Source organism: Chrysemys picta, chromosome 4, assembly GCF_011386835.1.
Source record: "Chrysemys picta bellii isolate R12L10 chromosome 4, ASM1138683v2, whole genome shotgun sequence".
NCBI classification, from domain to species: Eukaryota; Metazoa; Chordata; order Testudines; family Emydidae; genus Chrysemys; species Chrysemys picta.
Genome location: NC_088794.1, coordinates 9,025,280 through 9,037,551, shown reverse-complemented (window position 1 = coordinate 9,037,551; position 12,272 = coordinate 9,025,280). Strand labels below are relative to the sequence as shown.

The window sequence follows — 12,272 nt, the reverse complement described above, 5'->3', positions numbered from 1 at the left end:
TTGCTACCCAAGATCCATAAACCTGGATATCCTGGACGCCCCATCATCTCAGGCATTGGCACCCTAACATCAGGCTTGTCTGGTTATGTAGACTCTGTCCTAAGACCCTACGCTACCAGCACTCCCAGCTATCTTCGAGACACCACTGACTTCCTGAGGAAACTACAATCCATCGGTGATCTTCCAGAAAACACCATCCTGGCCACTATGGACGTAGAAGCCCTCTACACCAATATTCCACACAAAGATGGACTACAAGCTATCAGGAACAGTATCCCTGATAATGTCACAGCTAACCTGGTGGCTGAACTTTGTGATTTTGTCCTCACCCACAACTATTTCACATTTGGGGACAATTTATACCTTCAAGTCAGCGGCACTGCTATGGGTACCCACATGGTCCCACAATATGCCAACATTTTTATGGCTGACTTAGAACAATGCTTCCTTAGCTCTCGTCCCCTAACGCCCCTACTCTACTTGCGCTACATTGATGACATCTTCATCATCTGGACCCATGGAAAAGAAGCCCTTGAGGAATTTCACCATGATTTCAATAATTTCCATCCCACCATCAACCTCAGCCTAGATCAATCCACACAAGCGGTCCATTTCCTGGACACTACTGTGCTAATAAGCGATGGTCACATCAATACCACCCTATACCGGAAACCTACTGACCGCTACACTTACCTACATGCCTCCAGCTTCCATCCAGGACACACCACACGATCCATTGTCTACAGCCAAGCTCTAAGATATAACCGCATTTGCTCCAATCCCTCGGATAGAGACAAGCACCTACAAGATCTCTATCAAGCATTCTTAAAACTACAATACCCACCTGCTGAAGTGAAAAAACAGATTGACAGAGCCAGACGAGTACCCAGAAGTCACCTCCTACAAGACAGGCCCAACAAAGAAAATAACAGAACACCACTAGCTGTCACCTTCAGCCCCCAACTAAAACCTCTCCAGCGCATCATCAGAGATCTACAACCTATCCTGAAAGATGATCCTTTACTCTCACAGATCTTGGGAGACAGACTTGTCCTCGCTTACAGACAACCCCCCAACCTAAAGCAAATACTCACCAGCAACCACACATCACTGAACAAAACCACTAACCCAGGAACCTATCCTTGTAACAAACCCCGATGCCAACTCTGTCCACATATCTATTCAAGTGACATCATCATAGGACCTAATCACATCAGCCATACCATCAGGGGCTCGTTCACCTGCACATCTACCAATGTGATATATGCCATCATGTGCCAGCAATGCCCCTCTGCCTGTACATTGGCCAAACCGGACAGTCTCTACGCAAAAGAATTAATGGACACAAATCTGACATCAGGAATCAAAATACTCAAAAACCAGTGGGAGAACACTTTAACCTGTCTGGTCATTCAGTGACAGACCTGCGGGTGGCTATATTACAACAGAAAAACTTCAAAAACAGACTCCAAAGAGAGACTGCTGAGCTAGAATTGATATGCAAACTAGACACAATCAACTCCGGTTTGAATAAAGACTGGGAATGGCTGAGCCATTACAAACATTGACTCTATCTCCCCTTGTAAGTACTCTCACACTTATTATCAAACTGTCTGTACTGGGCTAGCTTGATTATCACTTCAAAAGTTTTTTTTCTCTTAATCAATTGGCCTCTCAGAGTTGGTAAGACAACTCCCACCTGTTTATGCTCTCTGTATGTGTGTATATATATCTCCTCAATATATGTTCCATTCTATATGCATCCGAAGAAGTGGGCTGTAGTCCACGAAAGCTTATGCTCTAATAAATTTGTTAGTCTCTAAGGTGCCACAAGTACTCCTGTTCTTCTTTTTAAGGTTATTACTGGGGGTCATGAGCTGTCAGCCTCCACCTCAAACCCCACTTTGCCTCCAGCATTTATAATAGTGTTAAATATATAAAAAAGTGTTTTTAATTTATAAGGGGGGGTCGCACCCAGAGGTTTGCTATGTGAATGGGGTCACCAGTACAAAAGTTTGAGAACCACTGAGTTAACCCCTCTGGAGCCTCGGGGAATGCAGGGGAGGGGGGTCTCCCTTGGTAGGGTTGGGAAGGAGGTAGGTGGTGTATGATATTGCTCTTCTCATGTGATTCCTCCCCCATGGCTCTCTTGGCTCTATCACTGTTAATCTAAAGTGGCTAATTTTCAGTGAAGCTCCCCTCCCCTGACATGAATCTCCCTATGGCACTGAAATTAAATGTAGACTATAATTTGGCATTTGAGAAGTGAAAGGGATGGTAGCCCTAAGGGAAGAGATAACAGCTTGGCTCATTGTGTTAAATAGCTGTCTGCAAGCCTCAAACTGCTGAATGAGCTTTAGGGCAGGGAAGGCTGTGCCTCTCCAAACAGCCTGGCCCTGCCCCCTATCTGACCCCCACCCACTTCCTGCCCCCCCGACTGTCCCCCTCAGAATCCCCGACCCACGCTGCTCCTTATCCCCTCACCTCCCACCCCAACCACCACCCTGGGACCCCACCCCCCACGAACTCCCCCTGCTCCCTGACTGCCCCGACCCCTATCCACCCCCCCCCTGATAGACCCCCAGAACGCCCATGATCCAACCCCCCATTCCCTGTCCCCTGACTGCCACCCCCCCAGCAGCGCTGTCCAGGGCTGTTCCTGGGTTACCGCCGCCTCTCCCCTCTCTCGGAGCCTCAGTGTGCCACGTCCAGGAGCTGCCCTGGCCCCTGGACAGCGCTGCAGCGGTGTGGTTCCGGCGGGACCGGAGCTCATAGCCCCGCCCCCTTACCACGCGGCTCTAACTCAGTGGGAGGAGCTCAGGCCCTGCTGGAGCCACGCCGCTGCAGCGCTGTCCAGGGCCACTCCTGACACGGCGTGCTGAGGTGCTGGGGGATGGGGGAAAGGCGGAGGTGGGGCTGGGGGCCCCTGTGGGGCCCAGGGCCTGGGGCAAATTGCCCCATTTGCCCCCCCCTCTGGGCAGCCCTGAGCAGTGCTGCTGCCAAGTCACATGTGCTTTTTGGAGTGCTCATTGCATTGGGAGATGGTCACTACAATTTTAAGCCAGCTGTTTTTGTGTGATGCAGATACTGTCTACGGTGGACCAGGAGCTGTGTTATCCAAACCAGTTTTAGCCACTCTTTAAAAATGGCTTATACCTGCCATGGCCTTGTCCACAATAACCAGCCAAAACAGGTTAAATCCAAGGCAGCCTGAACCCATTTAATACCATGGTTAAGGGCTGGATCTGAGTTCCCTTGATGTCAGTGGGAAGGTGGATTGATTTCATGGGGAGTTAGATCAGACTTAAAACTTAGTTAAGTAACAGGATTCTCGACTCAGAGCACTTAGGTCCTGAAGAGGAGGGGGAATGATATTCTGTGGCACTGTTACAATCTGCACTGCTTGTAAACAAATGTGGGATTTCTCTCTCTCCTTTCCACTAAGGTACTGCTTGTTCCTTTACCTCGGCAGCTGGATGTGTAACAGGCTGGCGCAGTAGTTATTGTATCTCAGCTGCTGCTCTTGTCTTGCCATTAATGGGGCTATCCCTTTAGCTCATATGGTAGGGGTCTTTGTCGCTCCCTACTGATGACCACATCTTGCCTGTGTGCGTGTGTGTGTGTGTGTGTGTATATGTGTGTGTGTGCAGCCACAAGTTGTTCCTTCGCAACCTACTCCAGTTCTGTTGCTTCAATTCTTCAGCAAGCGATACTCCTGCCTTGTCATTTTATCTGCTCTATGCCTCCCACCTCGGAACACAATGGCTAGCTCTGAAACTCACTGGATTTGTTTTTAAATGTCATTTTAGTTTCTAGCTCTTGATGCCGTGAGCATCGTCCTGAAGCAACTGCAGCCCACAGAGAAGGAGCTTCTACCATTCAACGCCTGCCTGAGCTGGCTGAAAAGGATCAAGTTCATTAAGCACACTGTGGAGCTGATCACATCGGACAACTACCTGATGAGACTTTACCGTAACAAAGGGGAATTATTGAACAGCGTATTGTAAGTGTTACCCCTCCCCCCAAAAAACTGTGTATTAAAGAATATAAACATTTTTAAAAGGTGTAACAGTCAAAACTTTTCTGTGAAAACTTTTTTCCCCAGACAGAAAGATGGGTTTTCCATTAAACAAATTTTTTTGCAGAAAGTGTCAGATTCCCTCCAAATTTTCTGAATTTATACCAAAAAACTTGAAAACTAAGAATTTCCCAGCAGTTTTCTGCCAGAAATAAAAAAAGTTTTGATTTTTTGCAATTTTTTTAACCTGTAACTCTTCTGCCAGTCAGAGTTGGCAGTAACAAGAGCCAGGTTCAGTATCTAGGGGTTCCTTTTCAACAATACAACACAAAATCAGCTCAAGCCCCAACCCAGTGACATGGGACAATTACACACCACCTCTGGGCGCCTCTAAGAGGCAATACTTCCCCTCTCGCAAGCACAGAGTCTGAGTTTAGCAAAAAACATTTAATAAACAGGGGGAAATAATGTAGCATTATTTTGGGGAAACACCACAAACAGGACTCATAAACATAACCCATGAGCAAAAGACCCACACCCTAGTAAGCTGGGCAGTGTTCTTTTCCCCTCAGGCTCTGAAGTCCAGCAACCCAAAAGTCCCGTTCTCTGCACCTCACTCACAGCTGCTGTCCTTGCATCGTGCAGACCCAGAGTTCAGAGGTGCATCTGCAGAGTTCACCTCCCAGCCTAGTCAGAAGGCGGGGGCAGGGTAAGGAGGCACCTTACACGATCCGCTGCTCGGGCACTTGCTCACCGCACCAACAACCAATTGCTGTGCCTCTCCACTAGCTGCCCTGCTGGCTGTGCCTCTCCACCAGCTGCCCTGCTGGCCACACCAAGATGTCCTCAGGGCCCCCCCTTATACACAGCTCTCAGTGATTTCAGCTGTTAGTGGAGGAGCCTCTCTGCTGGTGCACACTGGACAGTCTATTGCATCAGAGATACTGTCCCAAAGCAGGTCTAATACTTAGACCCAGGTATCAGTGGTTGCAGCTCTGGGCCCAGTAACAAGACTATCAAATGAGTCTAAATTAGCTCTGTTATTACACAGTGGAGAGAGGAAGGGACAAATGATGTCTAGGGCCCTTAGGCAAGGTGGCTGGTTTTGTCCAAAGATGTGGGGAAGAATTTTTCCCAGCAGACAAGGTGCAGCTACTCGCAGTGAGGCAATTCTGTCTCTTTTTCAGACACCAATGGAATTGCACCAACATCGTCTACCTGCTCATCGATCACCTGCTACACGATGAAACCACTATAGATGAGAAGCTGCTAAAGCTCGTTGTGAAGCAGTTTGTCTTCCTCTGGCAAGTAGGTGTATAAAATAGCGCCCCACTGCCCCTTTGAAACCGCATGGAATGAGAAGCTACAGCCCCTAGGATCCAGCTGAGATAGGGAGGGGAACGGCTGAAAGAAATTTTTCATCCAAAACTTTTTCTGGAGAAAAATGCAGATTTGGAAATACCAAAATGCTTCATGTCAGTTTATCCAAATTATTTCAGGGGAAAAAAAATCAAAACATTTCAATTTTTTGGTTTCCATTTCAAAATTTCCTTTAATTTTACTTTAATATAATTAAAGTGGTTGAAATCAAAACAAAATATTTCAGCTTTCTCCAAAATGTTTTGTTCGTTACTAAACAAATTTGACACAAAGCTCATTTCCCCCCTCCCAATTTTTTCAGAATTGCCAGCAAACCGAAAAATCCATTATTCACCCAGCTCTGAATAATCCATTATTCACCCATCAGTTGAGGATTCACCTAACTCTGTCCTTCACCACATGGGACGTGGTGTCCCTACAAGGGTTCAGAAGGTAGCCTGCAGGTGGCCCAACCTGCATTGACCCTGGACAGTTCCCCCACTTACCATCCCTAGCTCCTGTGAAGTGACACTACATTCAGCCGTCTGCAGTGCTCACCCTAGAATTAGAGTCTTGCACAGGACAGAAAGTCTGTTTGGCATAGGATTTGGAAATTTGGCTTCATTCCAAATTGAAACAAAAGCTGAAAAATTCAAAATTTCCACATGTTTTGAATATGATTTTCAATATTTTTGGTATTAGATTACACAAAATATCATACTGGTGTTAAAGTGTAAAATATAATTTCCAGGTTTCAAGGTTTTGGTTTTCTGACAGATTTTTTTTGCAGGAACACAGACAACATCCATTAAAGTTTTTGTTCAGTAAATAACCCAGTTTTCTATCAACAACACGTTTTGACCAGCCATCCTCAGCTGGTGAGCCCAGTGATGGATATGTGTGCGTAACATTGGGCACCCAAGTTTGCAAAGTTTGGCCCCAGATCTCTTTGAAAACTTTTGCAACCTTAATTCAGCCCCGATGCGTCTGCATTATGATATAGTCTTTAATTACATGGTCATGTACTATGGGTTCTGTCAGACTCCTGCCTCATTCAGTGCACAGGATGAACAGTGAATGAGGGAGAGTATTTCAGGCTCTGGGCTAGGACTTAGGAGACCTAAGATCTAGTCCCCAGACTTCCTATGTGATGTTGTACAAGACTAAAGGGGTAGAGTTAAGGTTGAATGGACAACCTGGATTCTGGCATATCCTAACTTTTGAGTGGTTGCTTTTGCTAATGTAACTTTTTAAACACTTCTTGTGTCACTTAGAATGTAATGACATTCACTTGCTTTATTTTCTGTAGTTACTGTATGATATTGAAGATCACAAACCAGCGAAGATTTTTGAAGTTGTAACAAAAGTGCTGACGAGATGCACCAACAATGCTGCTACCGTCTATCTTGTGTAAGTTGAGCAAACAAGCAAAAAGACCATTGTGGGTAAATGGCATCTTTAGCAGGCAATGTGTCTATTAATTACACTTGCAAGTTAACAAAAATATTGTCAGGGATTCTCAACCTTTTTCTTTCTGAGACCCCCCCCAACATGCTATAAAATTCCACGGCCCACCTGTGCCACAACAACTGGTTTTCTGCATATAAAAGACAGGGCCAACATTAGGGGGTAGCAAGCAGAGCACTTGCCTGGGGCTCCATACCACAGGTCTCCTTGCGAAGCCAAGCTGCTCAGGCTTTGGCTTCAGCCCTAGGTGGCAGGGATCAGGGTCCCAGGCTCCAGCCCAATGTGGTGGGGCTTCAGCTTTCTGTCCTGAGCATCAGCGAGTCTAATGCTGCCCCTGCTTGGAGAGGACCCCCTGAAACCTGCTTGCAGCCTCCCAAGTACCATGGCATGCCTAACTCAGCATTCAGTGCTGTACCCACACATACACAAAACATTTTGCATTATGAACCACGGGTGTGAACGATTCCTCCTCTCGTCAGTGCCCCCTTGTGGCTGGGCACCTTCACACCAGGCTTATTTTCCCACTTTTCTCAGGCCCCTCACAACTCCCCAACAGGCTCTCTTGCCTCAAAAATACCCCTTCTTGGGGCCAATTTATTACAAAAAACTAATGCAAAGAATCCAGAACAAGAGTCCCAAAACATTGTCCATTTATAACCCACAGCACAAATAGTCCTTAAAATCCCATGACAGCACCAATGTAGCACATACCACTCTCTGGCATCTTCCACCACACCACTGCTCTTTGTCGGTCCTCTCCTGTCTTTCTCCCAGGAAAACCACCCCAGCCCTTCCAGCTGGAGTGCAACCCTATTCTTCCCAGTGGCAATGCCCAGCCCCACTCCCCCAGCCTCTCTTCTGGGCGATCGTCCTCACCAGGGCACATCCATCACTCCTCCTTGCCGTCAACCCTTCCTAGCCCTGGCTCTCTGGCTTGGGGAGGTCAGCCAGCGAACCCTTCCACTGCGCCTCTGCCTTCAGCCTTTCCCCAGGAACCTCCTACAGCCTCCTTCAGGGACTTCCTCCCTCTCTGATTTTCCCTGATCTTATATAGCCCCAGGTACTGCTCTGCCTTTTAATTGGCCAAATTGGAAGTACCTGTTCTGGCAGAGGGGAGCAGGACTTGTTTCATTTAAAGGAGTCAGCCACCCTGTGCAATCAGACTTCTGTAGATTGCCATGGAGCTTGGGCCCAGCTATGCAAGGCTTTATTATTTATTTACTCTATAAGGCACAAGGCAGCAGAGAATCAGATCCTGTGAATTGCATCTTGCTCTCGTGGTGTCTTTCAGGAAGGGCGTGAACAAATGCAAAAGCTGCCAGAACGAGATCACTGACCCGGCTGAGCTGCCCTGCGGTCACATTTTCTGCACTCAGTGCATCTGGGAGTGGAACATCCGGCAGTGCAAGATCTGCAAGGAGAGCGTCCCCGAGGATTACGTGCCCACCGCCTCCCCGATCACCAGGTATCGCACAGTCGCCTGACTCTGTGATTTGGGACACTTGTTTAGCGGTAATATTCCCACTAACCTCAGTTACTGACAGCGTGGCCAGAATAATTGCTTTTCTTCCACACCCCTCCACTACATTTCTGGGAGTTCTTAGAAAAACGGGCCGCTCCCTCTCCCAGACTGTTACTGGACATAGCTCCTTGTTCTGCTGAAGGATTTGCCAGGATAGGTCTGTCCGTGAGCAATGGCTTTAATGGGACTCTGCATCCAGGGTCTGCACACACTGATCCCTTTGCAGGACTGGTGCCCTGGGATTGTAAATATCTGAAGTTGCAGATTATAAAGGGGGGCGTTCAGTGCTGCTTCCAGCTCTGGCCCCTTTGTAATGCTCCAGTGGCCCAAACTGGACCAAAAGCAGGTGCATCTCCCCAGCTGGGGATTCCCCCAACACTGGGGAGTCCCCTGGTGGCATAGAGCTGATGTAGAGTAGCATTTTCAAATATGCCTATGGGATTTAGGAACCCAAGTCCCATTAAAAATAATGTTTTGGAAAATGGTATCTGTGGGTTCTGTGCCAAGCCTGACCTTGCAACTGGTGCAGAGGCCATGGATGGGGGGCAGGCGGCTGGCTGCAGAACATCCAGCTCTTAGAGTCATAGCCAGGCCTAACTATGCTGGAGACCGAAAGGTCACGAGCCAGAAAGCTGCAAATGACCCCTTTGTACTCCTCAGCTTACCTTCACCCAGTGATTATAGCACGCATTGGAGGACTGAGCCCCAGGCTCCAGTGTCAGGGGTCAGCTTTTTCTGATTTGGGGTAATTATTTTTAGATACATTTTTAGGAGCCATAAATGTTTTTTTAAGCGTTTTTCTAGAATTGACATTATGGCGGCTGTCACCAGGTGGCGCTGTTACACACACTGCTTTTTCACAGCATGCCAGCAAGTTTCAATTCTAGGGAAGATAATGAGAGTTGTGTGAGCAGCAGGAGAGTTTGCTGTCTGCCTTGGGCTTTCCTTTAGAGCGGAGTGTCTCCCTGGGACCTGGTGATGGGCTTTAGGCTGACATTCCTGGGAGAAAAAATTCCCTGCAGAGTGACCATCTCATTCCAGGACTGGGGTCTATAGTGTAAATTAGCAAGTTACAGGTAGAGCCTACCCAGACTTTTTTTTTTTTTTTCAGAAATGAGAAATAGAATCTGGAAACATTAACTCCCGGTGAATAAAGTTGTTTTGCCAGAATGTGGAATAATTCATATCGGGCAAAATTATTATTGACTTTACGGGACCAAGTCTACCCTCGGTACACAAACCAAGTCTTCTTAACTTTAGCAGGAGTTGTGGAGCTATGTGCATGTTTCAGCACAGAGAGATTTGTAGATTCATAGATTTTTAAGGCCAGAAGGGACCATTAGGCCAAAGAATCTCACCCGTGATTTCTACATCATGCCCATCACTTTGGCCTGAGCTATAGCAGATCTTTTAGAAATGCACCCAGTCTTGATTTAAAGATTTCAGATGATGGTGAAACCACCACTTCCCTTGGTAACTTGTTCCAATGGTTAATCATTCTCAAAGTTACAATTTTTTGCTTTTTTCCAGTCTCAATTTATTTAGCTTAATCTTCCAGCCATTCTGATTTTGTCTGCTACATTGTATATTAAAATAGCGACATTTTAAAACAATGATCTTTTCCTCGCCCTAGGGAGGCAGTTGCAAGTCACAACAAATTCAGGAGGAAGTGCAACTCATTCTTTGTGGAGTTTGTCAGTAGTTACTGTTTTGGGGACAAAATCCCACCATCTGCAGAGATCATCGAACAACTGATTAAGTTTGTGGCTTGCAAACCTTCTAACCTAGAACAACCAGAGATTAGAAAGGGTGAGTGATGTGTGTAATACAGGAACGGCTCGATCCTGCCAATCCCAGTTGTTCAGATATCCTGAGTCAGGCCCTAAAACTCATGAGAGTAACTTTAAAATCATGAGATTAAAAAAAAACAAACAATAAATATGTGGTTCTTTTTATTTGCCTTCTGGTGTTGGAGCATTTAGGGCCAGTTGATGCCAATGGGTTCTGGCCCATTGACTCCAGTGTAGCTATGGCTGGTTCACACCAGTTGGGGATCTAGTTTCATGTGCTCAAAAAAAAAAAAAAAAAAAAAAAAGTAATCCATTCTACTCTTTGGTTTCAGTGTACAAACCAACGAGTGACTTGTCGCCCTTTGAAGAATGCATGGATCCGAGTCCTACTGTCAAGTCCTGCCTTTTGAAAATGTTGCTCCGATGCAGGTTGGTTCTAGTGCTTCCAGTGGCTATATTAACTATATTTCACTCACAGATCCATGTTGGGTATATTCGTTTTATAACTTACATCCATTTCCTCCTAGACTAGACGATGTGAAGGAACACCTGGAAGGCTATCTCTCCAGGATGGAGGAAGTGCTAACATTAAATCAAAGCAGTCGCAATGATTTCTATTTCATGGTAGTGTGCTGCTTTGAGGTGAGTCCCATGAGTGGGGTATCTCTGGATAAACATAGATGTATTATTACATCCATAATAACTGCATTAAAAGAACATTATTAAGGTTGCAAAGTCAAGTACTCAAATGTTAGGAAATGCTAAAATTGTGGTTACCTGTGCAGTCTTCACTTGGTCCCCATATGCTCTGGCATATGCATTATGACAGTGGTTCTCAACCTTTTTCTTTTTGAGTACATCCCCCCTCCTCTCCCCAGCATACCATAAAAACTTCATGGCCCACCTGTACCACAAGAACTGGTTTTCTGCATATAAAAGCCAGGGTGGGTGTTAGGGGATAGCAAACAGGACAATTGCCTGGGACCCCACACCACAGCCCCCCCCCCCAAGTTACATTCTCAGGCTTCGACTGCAGTCCCAGGGGTTTCAGAGTGTAGTGGCTCAGTGCGGGGGCCCTCCCACTGCAGGTCCTCGGGAGGCCACCCCGCCTCACTACGTCACTGATACGTCAGCCACCATAGGGAATGAAGCTGTCTCCGCTCGCAGCTGGGGCCCAGGCCTATGCTCAGGTTGGATGGGAAACAAACAGTCAGTTAGCCCAGGCCCTGGTTCAAGGCAGGGCAACAAAGAGTCTGAGGCTCAGGCTTCTGGCCTGAGGAAGGGGAGACTGCCACCCTCTGGTTGGGGTGGCAGAGAGGATTGCAGGCCCACCCACTCCACTACATCCCGGCCCAGGGCCCTAGCAGTGACAAAGCGCTTTGTCACTGGGTCAGTGGGGATCCATGCCGCAACACGCTGACTCACCCTCTGTCAGCGTTGCAGCCAGACAGGGGTCTGCTACCCCTGGGCCATCTCCACACTCTCCTTCTTGGTGTACCTGTTGCTGTGAGGAGGAGTCGAGGTTGATGGTGGCTTCCGGGACTGTGAGCAAGTCTTTGGGGGTCTGGTCCGTTGGTGGTCCTGGCCAGTCATCTTCTCCCTCCGGGGTCAGGTCTGATGGCGATCTGGGCGGTCCGGGCCAGTTGTCTGCCTCCTCCAGGTCTGAATCAGCGAGCGGCCCCAGTGTCCCAGGCCAGTCCTCTTCTCCCTTGGCAACCGCTGCTGCTTCCCAGCTCGGGAGGCCACAGGAATCATCTGGTATCTCCAGTGATTGCCTCCCTACTGAGCTTTCTGGGCGGCCTTTTATACTTCCTGCCCCTCCCACCCACTTCCTGGGGGAAGGGGCAACTAGGCCCTGGTTCCAGCCACCAGGGCTCAGTGCGGGGGCCTCCCACTCCGGGTCCTCGGGAGGCCACCCTGCCTCACTACAAGACCCAAGTGGTGGGGCTTCAGCTTTCTGCCCTGGGCCCGAGTAAGTCTAACATTGGCCCTGCTTTGCAACCTCCCTGAAACCTGCTCACAGCCCACAGGGGGCCCCAGACCACTGGTTGAGAACCACTGCATTATGATATAGTCTGAAATTACATAATCACATACTAGTTTTTTCCATAGAATC

General features: G+C 47.7%; 1 protein-coding gene across 1 annotated transcript in view; it reads left to right on the top strand.

Moving 5' to 3' along the window:
* The window catches only part of LOC101945176 (E3 ubiquitin-protein ligase RNF213-like), a 174,008-nt gene that overhangs the window by 115,409 nt on the left and 46,327 nt on the right, over positions 1-12,272 (top strand). Inside the window, exons 40-46 of the mRNA XM_065594454.1 lie at positions 3,810-4,003; positions 5,206-5,326; positions 6,687-6,787; positions 8,136-8,309; positions 10,000-10,175; positions 10,489-10,585; positions 10,684-10,798. Of these exons, the coding sequence (XP_065450526.1) occupies positions 3,810-4,003; positions 5,206-5,326; positions 6,687-6,787; positions 8,136-8,309; positions 10,000-10,175; positions 10,489-10,585; positions 10,684-10,798 (978 nt within the window). The remainder of the gene's footprint in view (positions 1-3,809; positions 4,004-5,205; positions 5,327-6,686; positions 6,788-8,135; positions 8,310-9,999; positions 10,176-10,488; positions 10,586-10,683; positions 10,799-12,272) is intronic.